We start from the raw sequence: 21,554 nt of genomic DNA, 5'->3' as shown, positions 1-21,554 counted from the left end.
ATTTGGTCACACAGTTTTAGTGACGGAACAATTTGACTAAAAATCTACTAACTGTTTTTATGTTTTTTTTTTATAAATTGTAAACAGTCAATCTATAATTGCTTCAGCGAATATTTTGGATTGGGAATTACGTAAATAAATTTAAAAAACAAATACAAAAACAAGTACGCGTTTTAAAATAATCGGCTACTTTCGGTGCATATCGATAGTTATACTTACTACTCATTCTACTCACCCTTAGGTATTCAAATGCTCACACACACCCACAAAAGCATGCAACTGCAAGCGTGCGTGTGTGTATGTGCACTATATGTAAATAAAGGAGGAGTGGGAGAAGCAACCTCATAAGAATTTAGAGTGGAAAGACAACGTAGTTACTATATATGTATATGGTATATATGTATTTGTATATACGATAATATATATTTTCTTAGACAATAATCATAATAATCCATTGTTGTTATTTTGATTATGCTTAAACTTAATAACTTGAAAGTTTCGTTATTAGAATTGCATCGACCAATAAGTATTTGTTTACTCCGAGACAGCTGGGAACTTCTTTCCATTCCTTGGCAGGATTAAGGATGCTAGACTGAATTCGGATTTGTAGAGATTAAGTATATAGTATGTAGGTATGTATGTAGATACAACACGTACAATGTAATTAATATTTAATATATAATTAAATGATTAAGGATTAAGTTGATTGAGGGGTTTACAGATGTGTACTATATGTATTTTATCTATATATGTATGAAGCCACATTTATTTGAGGGACTCGCTCATAGATCATATGGTTTGGGGGCGGGGGTTCTTAAATCGACAGGGACAAGCTAAAAGAAGTTATACATAAAGCATTTTTTCTTGTTTGTTTCTTTCTTTGCACTTACTACATCTTCATTTCGTGAATCTTATTCTCACCGTAACCCATTTTACACGTGATCTAATTTGAGACCATCCGGGTCAATGCCCTCGGCTTCAGCCTTCTGACCGTAATAGCTATCATAGGAGCCCTTTTCGCTTTGTATTTGCTTTTGCAATCGATTCAGCTGCTCACATGCGGCTTCCTGTATTTTACGATTCGCCTCCTCCTGCTTTCGCTTTGCCTCATTCTCCTCGATCTGCTGGGCGAGCAGCGCAGCGGTGGCCGCTGCTCGCTCTGCCGCTGGATCCTGGTATTCCTCATGAATCTTTGGTTGTTTTTTGTTGAGCTCAACCTTTAATCCCTTGGCCTTGCTAACTGATGGCTTTGGCGGCTTCTTTTCCTTCGGTGGCTTTGGTGGTTTATCGTGCACCTTTAGATGCGTCTTAAGCACCTGCTCCTGCCTGAAGTGTTTGCCACAGATCTTACACTCGAATGGTTTCTCGCCTGTATGGATGTACTCATGATTGCGCAAGTATTGAGCCTTGGCAAAGCGTTTGGGACAATAGCGACAGGCGAAATCCTTGACCTTCTCGTGTATGATCTTGTAGTGCAACTTCATATTGCCAATATGATTGAAGCCACGCCCACAGCCCGGACAAATGTGCTGACCCTCCTTCTTAGTGAAGTTCACCTGCGGCGACCACGAAGGCACCGACACCGATGATATGGGATTGACCGAGGTGCCCGCCAGTTGAGAGATGTCCACGCGTTCCACACGATGCGATGGCTTCGGCTTGGGTGGTATCACCGGTATGGGTTTCACGTCCATTGGCTCTGCCAAATGACTCTGCTGCTCTCCACCCTGACCGAGATTTACATTGTTTTGGCCATCACCTTCGCCGGGCGGCTTAACAGCCGTCGCCGTAGCTGGCGGTGGAATATCTCGTTTCTCGTGGATCTGCAAGTGCTTAGTGAGACGTTTCTCGAAGAGGAAGATCTTGCCACAGATCTTGCACTCGCAACAGTTTTCGCCAGTATGTAATCTTTCATGGATCTTGCATGCATGCGACTTGCCAAAGGTCTTGCCACAGTATTGACAGGCAAAGTTCTTGATTTTCATGTGCACCACCTTGACGTGATTGGATAACGCCTGTTTGTTGTGCGAGGCATGATCACATTGTCGACACTGGAACTGTTTCTCGCGGGTGTGCGTCAAGATGTGCTTGTTCCACTCCTGTCGCGTTGTCTTGCCCACTCCACAGTACGGACACACATGATTCTTCACACCCGCGTGACGCAGCAGATGATCGCGGAGCACGCTGTGTATGTGGAATCGTTTGCCGCAGATTTCGCATGCAAAGGGCAGCTCTTCACCCGTGTGCTTGTACATGTGCTTCTTGAGTGCGGTGGGACAGCGGAAGACCTTCTCGCATTCAGTGCACGCGTGTCGCTTCACATCCGGTTTGGCCACCTTATGCACCTTCTTCATGTGGAACGTGAGCAAGACGGAGCGGGGGAATGTCTTGTCGCATCCCTCAAAGGTGCAGGCGTGTACTTCGGAGAACTCGGAGTGCGCATGGTCCATGTGCAGGCGCAGGCCACCGGCTGTGGTGAAGCCCTTCTTGCACGACTCTACCGTGCACTGGAATGGCAACAGATCGTTATGGTGCTTCATGTGCTCCTCGTATCGAATGGCCTTTTTGAACTTCTGATGACAGATGTGACAATCGATGAGCTTATGTCGATCCCGTTCGCCAGCTGGAATGCGTTTGCGTTTGGATTTCGTGCTGGGTCTATCGTCGTCATCCGACGACTCAGAGCTGGAGGATTCATCGTCATCGTCGTCGCGGGTGTTAGAAGCGGCAGCCTTGCGTCCCTTGGCCTTGCTGGCTCGGGTGTTGCCACGCAATCGTGATAGAGGCGCTGCGTCCTCGGATTCGCTGCTATTCGCATCAAAGTCTGCATCCTCTTCGTCATTTTCCGCTTCGCTTTCACTCGATGATTCCTTGTCCTTTTCTACATCTTCGACATCTTTGTCCACATCTTCAAGCATTTTGAAGACATCGTCTTCATTCTCGATTATTTCAATTTTCGTATTCAATAGCGGATCAAAGTTAATGCGATCCTCCTCCATTTCATTTTCGGGTGGCGCAATATTGAGAACATCAACATTGTCAATTTGATTAATATCCGAGATGCCGACGGGAGTGAAATAATTATTTGCTACCATATCCTGAAACTTTTGCACTGAGTCCACGCACATCTTTTGAAAGCCATGCAAATCGTTGAGCTTTGTGTAGCAAGAGGTGCAAAGGTTTTTTGGGGAATCCATCGTGTTGTTCCACGGACAGCGAAGTGCACACACACAACTTTTTTGGCCAGACCTGGGACCATGAATAGATCGTAGACGGCATCGTTGCGCAGATGATTTAGGCATACGCGGCATATCGAGTGTATGGAGTATTCACTCCCCTCATTCATTTTGCTCCGACTTGCTGCCTTTTGTTGCGAATGCAATTGCAAAAGTTTACACAAAATTACCAGCACACAATTTCTCTGCTGAGAAAAACTATGTATACGCGTCCATAAAAGTAACGAGCACTTTGCACATCGGTTACTTTTGGACTCGAGTAGAATCACAAAACTACTCGATACCATAGACACTGAGGCGATAGTCATTTAATTTGTAAACAACTTGAAATTTTTTAAATATATATATATAAAAATATTGAATAGGTGTTTTATATTATATTATTTTGTTTGCATTCAATATATATAAGAAAGGAATACATAGGTTTAAGTAAAAGAGTCGAAATGACATTTACTATTTTTCAATAATAGTATTTATTCAAAAATATTCAAACTTAAATTAAAAAATAGGAGAGCTGTATAATATAATATAATAATAATAATAATAATATTATTAATATTAATATACATTTAATATATCCGTACATATTTGCTCAGTATTTTCGATCAGCTGATCGTCGAAGTTTATGTAGTCTGGTCACTCTTAGCAAGTTGGCGCAAGTTTCAGCACAGCCAAAATAAACGGAATCGGTCTACGCGCTATTAAATTGCATTTGCTTTTACATTAAAAATTCAGTAAACATTCATATATATAGCGAATTATTGGAAGTTTATAAGCACTTTGCTCTGCTTCAACAATATTAAGATTAGACTGTTGATATTCATATCAAGAGCTCAAAAACGAAATCCAGAAAATAGCCGGTCTAGAAAGTGAGACTTCGAAATTACGGATGGAAAAAAATATAACTACTCAACTATGGAAGAAGTCTCTGTTGAGAAATACAAAAAAAAGGCTGGCTTCAGTTTATTAACCCCTCGTAAGTGCTTCATGTTTAAACTTCTCTATGTTATAATATCTTTGGAAAGATGCTGCTAGTTTGGTTCTTTTACTTTAGAGTTAAACAAATTCAAGTCATTTGGTGATTTGTCTTTTTAATTAAGGTTACGAATTGCGGTGGTGTAACAATGGTTTAAGAAGCTTTCAAAACTTGCATTTAATTCAGATGTGCAGCTGTGATTGAAGATGTGTTTAAAGAAAATGTGTCAAATCCTGAGTTTCTTATTATAGGTGCAGGTGCAAATTACTCATATTAAAATTAAACTGGTGCTGATAAATTATATTTACAGGGACTTAATGCTCATACACGATCCTTGGGAATGCTTAAGCAATTATTTGGTAAAGGTAAACTATCATAGGAGATCTTTTCATTCAAGCGCTTCAACAACTGAAGTTGCTCCTGAGCTGCTGTTTGAATCTTCTGAACCGCTTCAGCCGTCTTTAACTTGATCTCATTCTGACTTTCCTGATGGGCAATCAATTGAGCTTGTGCCGCCGCATGTGCTGCAGCTGGATCCTCGTACTCCTCCCGAACTTTGGTAGGCTGCGTATTCAGTTTGGTTTTAGGTCGCTGAGATGGTTGTCTATTTGTGTGAGATGCTTTTTGTTGCTTTGGCGCCTTGGGTGGCCTAGGAGGTTTGTTGTGGGACTGCTTATGTGTGTAGAGAGTCGAGTCTGCCTTGAATGCCTTGCCACAGATGTCGCACTTATGAGGCGTCTCCCCAGTATGCGTATTCTCATGAGCCTTCAGATAATGCAGTCTCCCAAAACGTCTGTGGCAAAAGCGACAAATATAATCCTTGATCTTTTGATGTACCACCTTATAATGCAGTTTCATGCCCTCCAAGCGATTGAAGGATTTGCCACACTCCGGGCATATTACTTGACCATCTCTTTTCTCCACTTCCGTCCACGCTGGCACTGAAACTGTAGGAATGGGATTGACAACAGTGCCAGCCAAAAGTGCTATATCCACGCGCTCCACTCTTGCACCCAATTTCTTCTCTCGCTCCTTTTTTCTTTCCTCCTTCTCAGCAGCCTTTTTCTCTCGCTTCTCGTGCGCCTTCAAATGGTTCGTCAGATTCTTCTCAAAGAGAAACATCCGACTGCAGATCGTGCACTCATAGCAACTATCTCCCGTGTGCAATCTCTCGTGCATCCTTCGCGCATAGGCAGTGCCAAAGGTCTTCTCGCAGTGCTTACAGGCATGTTTCCTGATTTTCATATGCACCACCCGAATGTGCTTGGTCAGCGACTGTTTGATATGCGTGGCATATTCACACTGATCGCATTTAAAGTTCTTCTCCCTGGTGTGCGTCAAGATGTGATTGTCTAGTTCCTGTTTCGTAGTTTTTCCCACACCACAATAGGCACACACAAAACGCTTAATCCCCGCATGTCGCAGCAAATGATCTCGCAGTTCGGTGCTGGCAGCAAAGCGTCTCTTGCATATGTCACAGCCAAAAGGCTTCTCCTCGCCTGTGTGTTTGTACATGTGCTTCTTGAGCGCCATGGGACACCGAAATAGCTTATCACACTCCGAGCATGGATGAATGTCTGGCTTGGCAATGTTGTGCTCCACTCGCATGTGTCTGGTGAGCAAACGTTTCAATGGGAATTGCTTGTCGCATCCCTTGGCAGTGCAAGTGTACATTTGGCAGAGTTCTGTGTGCGTGTGTTCGATGTGATGACGCAAGCCATTGGAGGTCGTAAAGCCAGTCTTGCACGTGTCCACGGGACACTGATGAGGCAGTAGATCACTGTGCCGTTTCATATGCTCCTCGTAGTTGGCCATCTTTATGAACTTTTGTGTGCAAATGTGACACTCAATCAACCGACGACGCTCTCGCTCCACTGGAATCAAACGCTTCCTCCTTGGCTTATCACTTGATCTAGCTTTCATTGTGCCTTTTGCTTTACTTTTGAGACGCGACAGCGGTAACGAGTATTCAGAGTCACTGGTGTCTGGTTCGAAGTCAACATCTTCATTATCATCGCTGTTTTCGATGTTGGAAGTGTCATTCAAATCATTCTGTTCCTTAACGGTTTCTTTATCAACATCTTCTATCATTTTGAACACATCCTGCTCGTCTTCAATTTCTATTTTCGTATTGAGTAAAGGATCAAAGACTTCCTCCTCGGCAGGGATTTCAGCATCCTGGTCAGATGCATTCATCACATTAAAATTGTCTTCTGGAATTGAGCGAACTATGATGCAGGTGCTAGTCAACATCTCTCGAAACTTTTCCACCGAGTCTAGGCATTGTGTCTGAAAATCATGCAAGTCGTTGAGTCGACTATAGCAAGTGGTGCAAATGTTTGTGGGGAATCCATCTTGTTGTTCCACTGTCAGGGAAGTACACACACACAATTTCTTGGCCAAACCGGGCACAATAAAGATATCGAAGGCGTCATCCTGGCTCAATTTTGTTAGGCACGCACGACAAAGAGTTTGAGCTAGGCCCAACTTCTCCTCAGTCATTTTGGTTGGGCTCTTGTTAAATCAACCAGTTTTGTTTGTTTACAAAACAACCATATCGATTTTGTTGTTGCTCGATACCAATGTCTTAAGCAAGTACAAGTAAATCGTTACTAAATCGGTATAAAGAATATCGATAGGAGGACGAACTAATTTATCGATGCTAAATAGGTATTCTATGTTCTTTATTATATTCGGTTTCCGCAGCGTAGAAGAGAATTAAAAGCTTACGCTAAAATTATGTATACTTTTGATCACAGTTAATAGAAAATAAGTTAAGTTGTAAACAAATGATAAGTCAGTTGTAAACAAATGTTTTATATGAATAAATAGTTAAGGTACAATAAGCATTAATTACAATCAATTCTTTACACTGGGCAAACTATCAAGGGCCATCTTTTCGCTTAGACGCTTCAATATCTCCAATTGTTCCTGTGCCGCCGTTTGAATCTTTTGAGTCTCTTCGGCCGCCTTCAACTTGATCTCATTCTTGTTCTCCTGATGGGCAAACAACTGAGCCTGGGCTGCCGCTCGTTCGGCAGCTGGATCCTCGAATTGTTCATGATTCTGATTTTTCGGATGCATATTCAGTTTAGTTTTAGATCGCTTACTTCGCTCTGTAGGCTGAGATTCTATTGCTGGCTTTGGGGGCTTCGGTTTGGGAGCCCTGGGCGTCTTTGGCACTTTGGCTGGCTTGGCTATTTTAGGACAATGCTTTCTCTTTTTGTGCACAAACAGGGCTGAGTCTCCCTTAAAGGCCATGTCGCATATATTGCACTTAAAAGGTGTTGCTCCGGTGTGAATATTCTCATGAGCCTTGAGATATTGCAGCCTTCCAAAGCGTTTGCTACAAAAGCGGCAAATATAATCCTTGACTTTCTGGTGTACCACCTTGTAGTGAAGCTTCATGCCCTCCTTCCGATTAAAGCTTTTGCCACATTCCGGACAAATGACCTGTCCATCTACATGTGCCACATCTTCCCAATTTGGCGGTGGCACCGACACCGTGGGAATCGGATTAACAACAGTGCCAGCCAAACGTGCTATGTCCACACGCTCTACTCGTGCACCCAATTTCTTCACCGTCTCCGGCTCTTTCTTCACTTTCTTCTTCCTCTCTTTTTTCTCCACCTCCAGTTTCTCCCGCTTCTCATGCGTCTTCAAATGCGTTGTCAACGTTTTTTCAAAGAGAAACATCCGACTGCAAATCGTACATTCGAAGCAACTCTCTCCGGTGTGCAGTCTCTCATGGGTTCGTCGAGCATACGCATTGCCAAAGGTCTTCTCGCAGTAGCTGCAGGCGTGCTTCTTGATCTTCATGTGCACCACGCGTGTGTGCTTCCAAAGCGATTGCTTGCAGTGCGTCAAATAATCACACTTATCGCACTTCAAGTTCTTCTCCCTCGTGTGCGTCAGAATGTGATTGTCCAGTTCCTGTTTAGTGGTTTTGCGCACCCCACAATAGGTACATATGAAGTTCTTGATTCCCGCATGGCGCAGCAAATGATGTCGTAGTTCGGTGCTGGTGGCAAAGCGTCGCTTGCATATATCGCAACAAAAGGGCAGCTCCTCGCCCGTGTGTTTGTACATGTGCTTCTTGAGGGCCATGGGACAGCGGAATACCTTTTCACACTCCGAGCACGGATGCGTTTCGGGCTTGGCCATGTTATGCATAATTCTCAAGTGTCTCGTCAACGAGCGTTTGAGAGGAAATTGCTTGTTGCAACCTTCCACCGTGCAGGAAAGCATTTGACAGAGTTCCGTGTGCATGTGTTCAATGTGATGACGCAGTCCATTGGGCGTTGTAAAACCAATCTTGCACGACTCCACAGGACACTGATGTGGCAACTGATCATCGTGCAGTTTCATGTGCTCCTGATATATGCACGTCTTCTTGAACTTCTGCGTGCAAATATGGCACTCAAGCAAACGTTGCGTCTTAGGCTTTGATTCGATCTCAACCCTATCGCTTCCAGCTTTCTTAGTTTCCTTGATGTCTTTGCCCTTGCCTTTAAGGCTCGAAAGCGGCAAAGTGTAGTCAGAGTCGCTGCTATCAGCTTCGAATTCCATGCCTCCACTATCCTCGTCGTCAAAGCTGTCATTTGCTTGCTCTCTTTCATCCTCGTCTTCCACCGATTCTTTGTCGACAGCTTCTATCATCTTGAACACATCCTGATCGTATTCAATTTCAATTTTGCTATTCAGTAGTGGATCAAAGTGTGTGTGTTCCGATTCCGCGAAAACCACATCCCCCTCCAGGTCAGCAGCTGCATTCACTACGCTAAAGTGTCCGCTGCTGCAGGCCAGCAGCATCTCCTTGAATTGCTGTACAGCGTTGAGACATTGTGCTTGGAAATCATGCAAGTCGTTGAGGCGATTGTAGCAACTGGGACAGATGTTTGTGGGGAATCCATCTTGTTGCTCCACGGTCAAAGAAGTGCAAACACACAATTTCTTGGCCAGCCCGGGCACAAGGAAGATGTCGAAGGCGTCATCCTGGCACAGTTGTTTTATACATGTGCGACAGAATTTCTGGGCTATGCCCAAATTTTCGTCACTCATTTTTTACGTGTGCAATAATTAAATGTGCCAAGTTTTGTTTATTGTGCCACTGGTTTCTCTGTTTGATGGCGATTAAATTCGCTAGTACGACTAGAGCGTTAAAAACTTATCGATGATATATCGGAACATATCGATAATGCATTAATGAATTTTTCTCACCTTTATTTACAATTTGAATATTTTTTTGAGGTTTATTATAATTATTTAAATATATGATACAAAAAGAATAACAATTTAAATTGCCAGCTTATACATGATCCTTGGGTATATCCATGTTAATGCCTTTGCCCGCAAAGGTGTCATAGGAAACCTTTTCGCTTTGCCACTGCTGCTGCAGCTTCTGGAGCTGCTCCTGTGCAGCCGATTGAATCTTTTGCGTCTCCGCTTCCGCCTTCAGCTTGGCGGCACTCACGTTAAGCTGCTGAGCAACCAATTGAGCCGTTGCCGCCGCCTGCTCGGCCACTGGATCCTCATATTGCTCGTAATTTTTCGCTGGTTGTGTGTTTAATTTGATTTTGGGACCCTGATAGAAACGTTTCCTGACCAACGGCTCCTTTGGTGCCTTTGGCTCTTTGGGTGGCTTATTGTGCGATTGTTTGTGTTTGCTAAGCGTGCCATAATGCTTAAAGCTCTTTCCGCATGTTTGGCAAGAGTAAGGCGTTTCCCCAGTGTGAATATTCTCATGGCACTTCAGGTACTGGGATTTGCTAAAGCGCTTGGGGCAGAAGCGACAAGCATAGTCCTTGATCTTTTGATGCACAACCTTGTAGTGCAGCTTCATGTTGGCCAAATGATTGAAGGCCTTACCGCACTCCGGACAAATAAATTGACCCTCCTTCTTGGTGAAATTCACATGTGGCCAAGCTGGCACCGAGACCGATGGAATGGGATTGATAGCGGTGCCCGCTAATTGTGCCATATCCACCAGTTCGACGCGACGTGGATCTCTTGACTTCGGCGGCATAGGTGACACTTCCTTCACTTCATCTACAGCAGCGTTCTCTGTCTTGGCCGTGGGCTCCTCATCAACATCATCGTCCGGCTTATCGCGTTTCTCGTGCGTCTTTAGATGCCTCGTTAATCGCTTTTCGAACAGGAATTTCATTCCACAGATGTTGCATTCAAAGCAGCTTTCCCGCGTATGCAATCTTTCATGCGTGCGACACGCATATGCATTTGCAAATGTCTTATCGCAGTACTGACACGGATGATTGCGGATATTCAGGTGAACCACCCGAACATGCTTCGTCAGCGACTGTTTGTTGTGCGTGGCATATTCGCAGTGCTCGCAGAAAAACTTCTTCTCCCTGGTATGCGTGAGGATGTGCTTGTCACACTCCTGTTTGGTAGTTCTGCCCACGCCGCAATAGGGGCACACAAAATTCTTGATCCCCGCATGGCGCAGCAAATGATCTCGTAGTTCGGTGTTGACACTAAAGCGCTTGTTGCAAATATTACAACCAAATGGCAGCTCCTCGCCCGTATGCTTATACATGTGCTTCTTTAGTGCCATGGGACAACGGAACACCTTGTCGCAACCAGAGCATGGGTGAATCTCGGGCTTGGCAATGTTGTGCTCAACGCGCAGATGTCGTGTCAACATGCGTGTCTGTGGAAACTTCTTGTCGCAGCCCTCGACCGTGCACGGATGTAGTTTGCACAGCTCGGGATGCGTGTGCTCCATGTGATGACGCAGCCCAGTCTCTGTGGTAAAGCCACGCTTGCAAGTTTCCACGGAACACTGATGGGGTAGCTGGTCGTTGTGGTGTTTCATGTGTTCCTCGTAGTTCTGCGCCTTCTTGAACTTTTGTTTGCAAATGTGGCATTCGATCAAACGATGTCGCTCTCGTTCTGCGGGCGGCAAACGTTTACGTTTCGCTTTGGGCTCATCCGCCGCAGTCTTCTTCTTGATGGCTTTTTTGCGAAGACGCGATAGTGGCAGCGTTTCATCAAAGTCACTGCTGTCCGTTGCAGAGCCATCTACTTCATTAAACTCTTGATCCATTTGTTGTGCTGCTGCCGGCTCTTCTTCCTCGGACTCCTTGTCGGCATCTTCAATCATCTTGAAGACATCCTCGTCGTTCTCAATCTCTATTTTGCTATTTAGCAACGGATCAAAGTGTGTATGCTCTCCGACAGTAAACTCAGTCTGCAGGTGTTGCTGATCCGCTGCATTTATCACACTGTAGTCGTCATCGGGAATAGTGCGAATAACAAAACAGCTGCTGGTCAACATCTCTCGGAACTTTTGTACCGAATCCACGCATTGTGATTGGAAGTCATGCAAGTCGTTGAGGCGACTATAGCAAGTGGTGCAAATGTTTGTGGGGAATCCATCTTGTTGCTCCACGGACAGCGAAGTGCAAATACACAATTTCTTGGCCAGGCCGTGGTTAAGGAAAAGATCGAAGGCTGCTTCCGGTTGCAGATCTGTTAAACAGGTACGGCATAGTTTTTGGGCCAAGCCCGAAGTGTCCTCATTCATTTTGTGTTGCTTTTGAAGTTTTTCGGATTTCTTATTATTATTTTGATAAAAAGGTACTTCAATCACTATCGTTCTTTCGATTTGTTACCGATTACTCAAACGAGCACTAGTCCGATTGCGATTACGAGTACATCGTTACTATGAGTACTTTGGTAGTATTTGAACCAAAAAACCTTAAGTATCTTTCTGTGTTTGACTTACATGAGTGTGTGTGTGTGAGCTCAAATAATGCGTTGGTGTGAGTATGTACTTCACATTTGTCGGGGAACGTAATCATTACAAATTATGTTTTAAAATTGACAGTAATGATTGGGTTAAAATAAGTTACAAGCAATTTTATAAACTATAGACCATAATCATTACTAATGACATTTATTTTGTTTAGCTAAAATTTAAACTTATCTGAACTAAAATACCATAAACTTTAAAATCATTTATGAACGACAGTTTATCTGTTTTATATGAAGCTCATCATCTGAATTACTTCTTTTCGGATCTTATTAAAACAGAGAGAAATTTTTTTTTTTTACTAAAGTAAGAATGATTTTTGAAAGTAAATTATACCGAAGAAGTTATTTTTCTCTTTACTGATGAATAAATTTAAAGTTGTCCTATGCATTATAATAAACTTCAAAAAAATTACTATTTTATACTTGTATGTAAATTAATATTTTACGTGGACAACGAATATTTGTACAGATGCTTGCTTAGAAATAATTATAAATTAATGAATTTGCTGTAACTTAAGCGGGATCTTCTTTGAGGGCCTCAACCTTCTGTGCATCTTCATAGTTCACTTCGGTGAAGCAGTCGCTGGAGATCTTGTCGATAAGCTGCTGTTGCTGCAATTCTTGCAGCTGCTCACAAGCAGCCTCCTGAATCTTGCGCGTCTTTTCCGCAGCCTTGCGTTTCACCTCATGTTCGTCCTGCTGTTGGGCAATAAGTTCAGCTCTAGCAGCGGCTCGCTCGGCAGCTGGATCCTGATACTGCTCATAGATCTTGGTTGGTTGTCTATTCAGTTTTACTCGCGGCGTTGGCGGCTCTGTGGACTTGGGTTGGGGTTTCGGTGGCTTCGGCTCCTTAGGCGGCTTATTATGCGATTGCATGTGCTTCCTCAATGAGGAGCCATGACTGAAATGCCTGTCGCAAATCTTGCAGCCATACGGCTTCTCTCCGGTGTGTGTGTACTCGTGATGCTGCAGATATTGAGCTTTGCCAAAGCGCTTCGGGCAATAGCGACAGGCGAAATCCTTGATCTTTTCATGCACGACCTTATAGTGGAGTTTCATGTTGCCAATGTGATTAAAGCCCTTGCCACAGCCTGGACAAATGTGCTGACCCTCCTTCTTGGTGAAGTTGACTTGCGGCGACCAGGATGGCACCGAGACCGACGGAATGGGATTGACAGAGGTGCCGGCCAATTGAGAAATGTCCACACGCTCGATGCGATTCGATGCCTTTGGCTTAGCTGGTAATGGAGGCATCGGCTTGACATCGGCGGGCTCTTGGCTCTCGTCCTTTTTATCTTCCCCATCTGTTTTGGGCTTTGCTGCGCCGGCAGCTGCTGGAACCTCGCGCTTCTCGTGCGTCTTGAGATGCTTGGTCAGACGCTTTTCAAAGAGAAAGACCTTGCCACAGATCTTGCACTCACTGCAGTTCTCTCCCGTGTGCAATCTTTCATGCAGCTTACAGGCATGCGACTTGCCAAAGGTCTTGCCACAGTATTGGCAGGCGAAGTTCTTGATCTTCATGTGCACCACTTTAACGTGATTCGACAACGCCTGTTTGTTGTGTGACGAATGGTCGCATTGCCGGCAATGGTATTGCTTCTCCTTGGTGTGTGTCAAGATGTGTTTGTTCCACTCCTGGCGGGTTGTCTTGCCCACCCCACAATACGGACACACATGATTCTTGACGCCAGCATGGCGCAGTAAATGATCGCGAAGTTCGCTATTGATGTGGAAACGTTTGCCGCAGATGTTGCACGAAATGGGAAGCTCCTCGCCCGTATGCTTGTACATGTGCTTCTTGAGTGCCGTGGGACAACGGAAGACCTTGTCACACTCGGAGCATGGATGTATCTCGGGTTTGGCAATGTTGTGTTCCTTGCGCAGATGCTGGGTGAGCATGCGAGTCTGTGGGAATTCCTTGTCGCAACCCTCGACAGTGCACTTGTGTAGTTTACACAGTTCCGGATGTGTGTGCTCCATGTGATGACGCTGCCCGGTGGTCGAGGTGAAACCCTTCTTGCAGGTCTCCACGGGACACTGGAAGGGTAGCTTGTCGTTGTGGAATTTCATGTGCTCTTCAAAGCGCGTAGCCATCTTGAACTTCTGCTGGCAAATGTGGCATTGGAGCAGACTGCGACTGCCCACTTCGGAGGCCGGCGTACGCTTGCGTTTCTTTTTGGGTTTAGCCTCTTCCTCCTCGTCCTCCGTGTCGCTGGCCGAGGAAGATGATTCCTTCTTTTTCTTTTTGTTCTTGGGCTTGGTTTGTTTAGTTGCCTTAGTTGCAAAGCGTCGCGAGAGCGGCACCGAGTCCTGTGAGTCGCTGCTATCAGCCTGAAAATCTGCGTCCCCTTCATCGTCATCATTGTCAAAGTCATCGAATTCTTCCGGTTGCTCCTGTTGCTGCTCATCTTCCTCCGACTCCTTGTCCACATCTTCGATCATCTTAAACACATCCTCTTCATTCTCGATTTCCAGTTTGCTATTGAGCAATGGGTCAAAGGTACTGCGATCTAAATCCTCTTCAGCCACATTCGTCACATTGAAATTGTCCTCAGTGGTCTGCTGGAAACAGCTGTTGACCACCAAATCCTTAAATTTCTCGACGGACTCCACACATTGCCTTTGAAAGTCATGCAGATCGTTGAGGCGGTTGTAGCAGGTGGTGCAAAGATTTTTCGGGTAACCATCCTGCTGTTCCACCGACAACGAAGTGCAAATACACAATTTCTTGGCCAGGCCGGGGACAAAAAACAGATCGAAGGCTGCAGCGTTATTTAGGTTCGATAAGCACGTGCGGCATACCGTGTGTATTGAGACTGTGGTCTCCTCATCCATTTTGGCTTTGCAATTATTCCAAAATCGTCTTGCTTTCTAGTTTTTCTTTTCTCTCAACAAAAACTGACTCGTAGAGAATTTATGTACTTGCGGCAGTATCGGGTATCGACTAATCGAAACGAGTGTATACAGAAAGTATATACGAGTGTATATCGATAGGCACATGAATATTGAGTATCTTATGGATTAACTCGATTACGATATTATGTTTGTTTTTGTTGTGTATTCAAACAGACACCACACAGCGATATCATTAATTAATTGTAAATATTTGGGTTGGGTAGAGGGCGATCCATTGTTTTTTGGTGGATGTTTTTTTTATGTCCAAAGTTTTTTTATGCAAAACTAAAATACTTCTCAAATTTACTGTAGGCTTATATAAATTGTGTTTTCCATGGGTGCCAATAGGGAAAATACATTGTTTTACGAGTTCAGATTTCTAAGGGCGTAAATTTCCATTTGGGTTACAAAAAGCAGTTTTTTTCAATGTCCCAATCTACGAGTATGTTTCAATATAATTCACCTATTCCTCGCCTTATTATATACGAACTACATATTAAATTACAGTTTTGTCAAGGAAAAATTGATTTATTTTGCCCTAAACTGCACTTACATATTTTTTTTATAAAGAATATAGTCTAAATATGTATATTTCTTCAAAATCGAAATCGATCGTATGTATAAAGTATTAAATTAATGTAAAACGAAATGGATTTCCTTTTTTTTGATAGCAATTCATGGACAAGTAAGTTATTTCCTATTATAACTTTCCTAATGTGTCTTTAAAAAGAATAAGCTCATATATTTATATTTAAAGTTGTAAATAAAAAATGTAGTTAAAAATTAGTTTTTTTTCAATACCCTAGCAATAGTTAAAAGAAATGAAAGTTGAATGAAGCTTTTCTAAGTATTGTTGTTACAATCGTTTAAAAAAAGAAAAGGATTAGCTGAAGCTTTACAGTTTGAAATTATTATAAATATAAGATTCCCTTTTCTTAAATTTTGTATAAATTACTATAAAATAAACCCAACTTTTAGTTAAAGAAAAGTTCCCAATCCAATATTTAGATTTTTCGTATATTCCGCCCAAATAGTTTTCAATATTGACTAGCAAATGAAACAAATAGAAATTTGAAATGTATGTAATATGAAGTCATTATTCTAATTAAGCAATAGATGCCATCCAGTTACATAGACAACAGAAATACGTACATATGTTATATGTATAGTAAAATTAATATTGTGTTACAATACATGTTAGTTTAGTTTTGGAGCAATTCGAGGGTACAGATCAATGGTGTACTTAATTACTGAGGGGACTCTGTTGTGTTTTGTGTACTGACGGGAGGAGAAGGACTGTAAAAAATATTATAACTACATATATGTATATTTAAAAAATATTGCTGGGGTTGGTTGTGTGTTTTTTGTGTGTGTGACTGTAAAACAGTGAAGCACATTCTTCTCATCTACACATGATCGATCTTGAGAGCATCGACACTGATGCCCTCGGCTTGAGCCTTTTGTGCATAGTATCCATCATAGGATGTCGTTGCCTTCTCGATTTCCTGCTGCTTCTGCAGTTTATTTAGCTGCTCACAGGCGGCTTCCTGAATCTTTCGCCGCTCAATATCCGCCTTACGTTTTGCCTCATTCTCCTCGATCTGATGGGCCAGCAACTCAGCGGTGGCCGCAGCACGCTCAGCGGCCGGATCCTGATACTGTTCATAGTTCCTTGGCTCACGATCGATTTCACGCGGCTCGATTTTGTGAAACGTTGTCGGCGCCTCCGTCACCTTCTCTGGGATGTAGTTGCGTCTGTTGGGCTTGTCGTGTGTCTTGATGTGCTTCTTCAGCGCCGTCTCCTGACGGAAATGCTTGCCACAAATCTTGCACTCGAAGGGTTTTTCGCCCGTATGAATCCATTCATGATGCCGTAAAATTTGAGCCTTAGAGAAACGCTTCGGACAGAAACGACAGGCGAAATCCTTGACCTTCTCGTGTATGATCTTATAGTGGAGTTTCATGTTGCCGATGTTGTTGAAGCCACGCCCGCAGCCCGGACAAATGTGCTGGCCCTCTTTCTTGGTGAAGTTCACCTGCGGTGACCACGATGGCACCGAAACGGAAGGTATGGGATTTACAGATGTGCCCGCTAGTTGTGAGATATCCACGCGTTGCACACGTCGCGAGTTCTTCGGCTTCGCGGGAATGCCTGGTCCGACTCCGATTCCAACGCCAACGCCTGGCATGCCTGGGGCGGGCCCGCCGCCACAAGCTTTGAGCAGATCGTCGGCCACATGCTGGCCACCCATCATTCCATCTCCCTGCATGTGTTCTGGCATCTGATGGGCACCTGGCAGCGGAATGTTGAGTGGCCGATGCATATCGACGGGTGGCAAATCGCGTTTCTCGTGCGTTTTCAGATGCTTCGTCAGACTCTTCTCGCACAGGAAGATCTTGCCACAGATCTTGCACTCACAACACTTTTCGCCAGTGTGCGTGCGTTCGTGCACCTTGCAGGCATGCGACTTGCCAAAGGTCTTGCCGCAGTATTGACAGGCAAAGTTCTTGATCTTCATATGCACAACCTTGACGTGATTCGATAGCGCCTGTTTGTTGTGCGAGGCATGATCACACTGTCGGCACTTGAACTTCTTCTCCTTGGTGTGCGTCAAGATGTGAGCGTTCCATTCCTGCCGCGTGGTCTTGCCCACGCCACAATATGGACACACATGATTCTTAATACCCGCATGCCGCATGAGATGATCCCTGAGTGCGCTGTTGATGACAAAACGCTTACCGCAGATGTTACATGGATATGGCAGCTCTTCGCCCGTGTGCTTGTACATGTGCTTTTTGAGCGCTGTGGGACAACGGAACACGGTGTCACATTCGGTGCAGGGAAAGTCGCGCAATGGTGCCGCAGACTTGGAAATGTTGTGCACCTTTTTCATGTGGAAGGTCAGCAGACGGACGCGTGGGAATGTCTTGCCACAGCCCTCGACGCTGCAGGCATGCACCTCTGATAACTCCGTGTGGGCGTGATCCACATGTATGCGCAGTCCATTGGCGGTGGTGAAGCCCTTCTTGCAGCTCTCCACCTTGCACTGGAAGGGCAACAAATCGTTGTGGTATTTCATGTGCTCCTCATAGCGTATGGCCTTCTTGAACTTTTGATGACAGATGTGACAGTCGATGATGCGATGCAGATGCCGCTCAGCCGCTGGAATGCGTTTGCGTTTGGGCTTATCTCGCTTGCCACCTCCCTCTTCATCATCATCATCGTCGTCGTCGTCATCGTCGGATGATGATGAAGTGCTAAACTCATCATCGTCTTCGGGTTTAGTTTTCTTTTTAGGCTTGGCTTGCGACTTGGCTGCTCTTGTGCTCTTTGTGGCGGTGGTTTTGCTGCGCATCCTTTGAGCCAGGGGAATGTCATCGTCACTACTGTTCGGCTCAAAGTCAATATCGCGATCGTTGTCGTTGCCGCTCTCTATGGACGATGAGTCCTCGTTGAACATGTTGATGGTAATGGGCTCTTTGATTTCTTTCATCTTTTTATCTTGCTTCACTTCTTTTTCCACCTCCTCCGCCTCCTTGTCGCAATCTTCGAGCATTTTGAACACATCCTCCTCGTTTTCGATTAGCTCCATTTTGTGATTTAACAGCGGATCGAAATTAATGTGATCCTCATCCTCGTTGGGCAGATCATGTGTCGCCGTACTTGGGTCCAGCACATCGAAATTGGATTGGCAAGTGAAGGCGTTGCTGGCGACCATATCCTGAAACTTTTGCACCGAATCGACGCAGAGTTTTTGAAAGTCGTGCATATCATTGAGCCGCGTATAGCAGTTGGTGCACAGATTCTTGGGGAAGCCATCGTTCTGCTCCACCGACAGCGAAGTGCATAGACATAGTTTTTTGGCCAGACCAGGCACCATATATAAATCATAGGCAGCATCGTTCTGCAGCAGATTGAGGCAAATCCGACACAGCGTGTGTATGGAATACGTTCTCGCCACGTCCATCGTGTTGCGATTGATTGGGATTTATTGCAAGGCGTTCGCAAAGTCTTTGCTTTTTGAGTTGTGTTTTCCCAGCAGTAATACAAAAAAAAAACAATATTGACACGAAAAAATTGGTATACTCGTCAGCCAACTAGAACGAGTACATCTATCGGATACAGATACTCATTTGCATATGCGATACTTATCGATAGACACTCATACCCGCTATCAGGCATTACTAAATATCGATTTATGTCTACTACAATGTTTTTGTTTTTCGTCTTCTATATTTTACAGCAAAAGCAAATAAATTTATATTATCAGTAGTCAAACATCAAATGGAAATGTTTTTGTCTATGCGTCAACTATCGATGCCGCAAGTATCAACTAACGTTTATCGATACTTGTCAAAACGCTTAAAATACTTGTGTAAATCGAATTAGAAAATTGTTGTTAAGCTTGGATTTGCCTGTGTTTTAATTTCTGGACATGAGCACAGTCAGCAGCCCAACATCGGTGAACTCACTTTGCCGCGGTTGCCTCGACAACCTCGACGGCTGCCCCATCTACGATCTATTTGTGCTACCAGATCTCGCCGAGACCTTCACTCTTTGCACATCTTTACTGGTCGATGTCCAGGATGGCTATCCCAGGCAACTGTGTGCCAGTTGTTATGCCCGCCTCAATGATCTTCATGACTTTAAAAATCAGTGCGTGGCCTCGCTGCAGCGTTTCAAAGAAATGGTCGCCACCAAAGTGATTTTGCCAAGCAACAGCATCGATCTGTTGGAACCGCTGCCAGTGGCTTCTTCCAGCAATGAGGCGGAGCTGCTAATCAAGGATGAGGAGCTCAGTAACAGCAACACAGAATATGATCCGCTAATGCATCATAATCTCGAGCTAGTTGACAACGAAGAGGATGTGTTTAAACTGCTGGAGCATGTGGACAAAGATGACGGTGCTTCAACGACGTCCCCCGAGGATGATGTGCCCTTGGCACAACGCTTGCTGCCCTCCGAAACACTGGCCAACAAATCCCAGCCAAAAAGTAAGCGATTCACCTGCAAAATTTGTGGACAGAAATACAAGAAGCAGTCTAACTACGATGAGCATATGAAGCATCACAACGGATTGCTGCCGTATCAATGCAGCATTGAACGATGCCAGAAAGGCTTCACCACACCGGCAGCACTGCGTCTCCATGTGGACTATGCGCACATGCAGTGCGCTAAGGAAATACCCTGCACTGTTGAAAGCTGTCCGCTGGTGTTTCCCCGCCTCCGACTGCTCACGATTCATCTGAAGAAGGTACACAATATGACCCGGGCCAGTGAGCCCCGCGTTGAACAGATGTGCAGTGAATGTGGTCTTCTTTTCCGCTGTCCGGTGGCATTTAAGAAGCACAAGTACAAGCACACCGGAGAGCAGCTGCCATATCCTTGCAACATTTGCGGCAAGGCCTTTCACGTCAATAGCGCGTTGAAGAATCACCTTCTGCGGCACGCGGGCATCAAGAACCATGTGTGTCCCTATTGTGGCGTGGGTAAGACCACTCGCCAGGAGTGGAGCAAACACATGCTGACGCACACTCAGGAGAAGATGTTCAAGTGCGAAGTATGCGAACATGCCACTCACACGAAGCGTGCGCTCGACAATCATGTGAAGATTGTGCACGAGAAGATACGCAACTATGCGTGTCAGTATTGTGGCAAGACGTTTGGCAAGTCGCACGCATGTAAGATTCACGAGATGACCCACACCGGGGAGAAGCGTTGCGAGTGCAAGGTGTGTGGCAAGAAGTTCTTGTACACCGAGAGCCTGACGAAGCATTTGAAGATACACGAGAAGAGCGCCGATCGAGCGCTTGAAACATACCGCCAGCGACAGCCGGAATGTGATGCCAATACGGAAGATCAACTGCTGCTTAAGGTGTGTGCTGAATCGGTGGCCACCATACCGCGAGATCCGCGACGTGTGGAACGCGTAGACATCTCACAGCTGGCGGGCACTGTTGTCAATCCGATAACACCGGTTTTTTTGCCGTCAAATCCGCCATCTCCAAAAGAGAGCGGCCTGCACTACTGTCCCGGCTGCAATCAGGGATTTAACAATCTGGGCAACATGAAGCGTCATTACAAGAGCGTGCATGAGAAGGTCAGGGACTTTGAGTGTCGCTTCTGTGCCAAACGCTTTGCCAACTCCCAATCTCTGAAGCAGCACGAATGGATACACACCGGAGAGAAACCGTATGCTTGCAAAACTTGTGGCACGAATTTCCGTCAGGAGGCCGCCTTGATACGCCACCAGAAGGTGCACGAAGAGAAGCCAGCGAAACCAGAGAAATTGCCGAAGCAAATCACCGAGAAGTGCCGCCAAAAGGAACTACAGAAATGTGAGAAACGTCGCAATGTGGCCGCGATGCGTCAGAAGATTGCCGAGGCAGCCGAAGAGGAGCTGGAGCAATTGGCCAAACAGCGTCAGCTGGAGAAGCAACTCAACACCTACGAGCAGTATCAAGCGGCGGCTGCAGCAATGCTCAGAGATGATGACGATGTGGAGGTGGAAGAGCATTAGAGACTTCCCAGGTGGATGCTGTAATTGTGGGTTATATTGTTAATAGTTTTAATATATTTCGAGGAGATAAAGCTTTTGAATTGAAGAGGAATTGCTTTTACTCCGCGTTTTATCTGCAACTAACGCTTTAAATAAATATTAAACAAGACA

At 44.8% G+C, this 21,554-nt stretch overlaps 6 protein-coding genes across 6 annotated transcripts; 1 reads left to right on the top strand and 5 right to left on the bottom strand.

Moving 5' to 3' along the window:
- Window positions 1-374: 374 nt before the first annotated feature.
- LOC132793798 (zinc finger protein 235) lies at window positions 375-3,468 on the bottom strand. The gene is given in 4 exon segments (XM_060803887.1): window positions 375-833; window positions 891-3,188; window positions 3,190-3,240; window positions 3,242-3,468. Coding segments are annotated over 3 exon segments (2,412 nt in total). The 5' UTR covers window positions 3,347-3,468; the 3' UTR covers window positions 375-833; window positions 891-932.
- Window positions 3,469-3,879: 411 nt separating this feature from the next.
- On the top strand, window positions 3,880-21,551 carry LOC132793804 (zinc finger protein 345). The gene is made up of 2 exons (XM_060803891.1): window positions 3,880-4,212; window positions 19,128-21,551. Exon 2 carries the CDS (start codon window positions 19,320-19,322, stop codon window positions 21,402-21,404), a length of 2,085 nt encoding a protein of 694 aa, XP_060659874.1. The 5' UTR covers window positions 3,880-4,212; window positions 19,128-19,319; the 3' UTR covers window positions 21,405-21,551.
- LOC132793802 (zinc finger protein 431-like) lies at window positions 4,294-6,796 on the bottom strand. Its single transcript, XM_060803890.1, has one exon. The coding sequence runs from the start codon at window positions 6,712-6,714 to the stop codon at window positions 4,534-4,536; it is 2,181 nt and encodes a 726-aa protein (XP_060659873.1). The 5' UTR covers window positions 6,715-6,796; the 3' UTR covers window positions 4,294-4,533.
- LOC132788241 (uncharacterized) lies at window positions 6,916-15,374 on the bottom strand. Its single transcript, XM_060795572.1, has 3 exons — window positions 12,504-15,374; window positions 9,527-11,703; window positions 6,916-9,276 (listed from the first exon to the last, which is right to left on the bottom strand). The coding sequence occupies exons 1-3, from the start codon at window positions 14,821-14,823 to the stop codon at window positions 7,072-7,074; spliced, it is 6,702 nt and encodes a 2,233-aa protein (XP_060651555.1). The 5' UTR covers window positions 14,824-15,374; the 3' UTR covers window positions 6,916-7,071.
- On the bottom strand, window positions 9,430-12,034 carry LOC132793800 (zinc finger protein 502-like). The gene has a single exon (XM_060803888.1). It carries the CDS (start codon window positions 11,756-11,758, stop codon window positions 9,521-9,523), a length of 2,238 nt encoding a protein of 745 aa, XP_060659871.1. The 5' UTR covers window positions 11,759-12,034; the 3' UTR covers window positions 9,430-9,520.
- On the bottom strand, window positions 15,954-18,998 carry LOC132793797 (zinc finger protein 236). The gene has a single exon (XM_060803886.1). It carries the CDS (start codon window positions 18,849-18,851, stop codon window positions 16,290-16,292), a length of 2,562 nt encoding a protein of 853 aa, XP_060659869.1. The 5' UTR covers window positions 18,852-18,998; the 3' UTR covers window positions 15,954-16,289.
- Window positions 21,552-21,554: the final 3 nt, after the last annotated feature.

This window comes from Drosophila nasuta, chromosome 3 (genome assembly GCF_023558535.2).
Source record: "Drosophila nasuta strain 15112-1781.00 chromosome 3, ASM2355853v1, whole genome shotgun sequence".
Lineage (NCBI taxonomy): Eukaryota > Metazoa > Arthropoda > Insecta > Diptera > Drosophilidae > Drosophila > Drosophila nasuta.
Note: the sequence above shows the minus strand (reverse complement) of the source record. Positions and strands in the feature narration are given on the sequence as shown.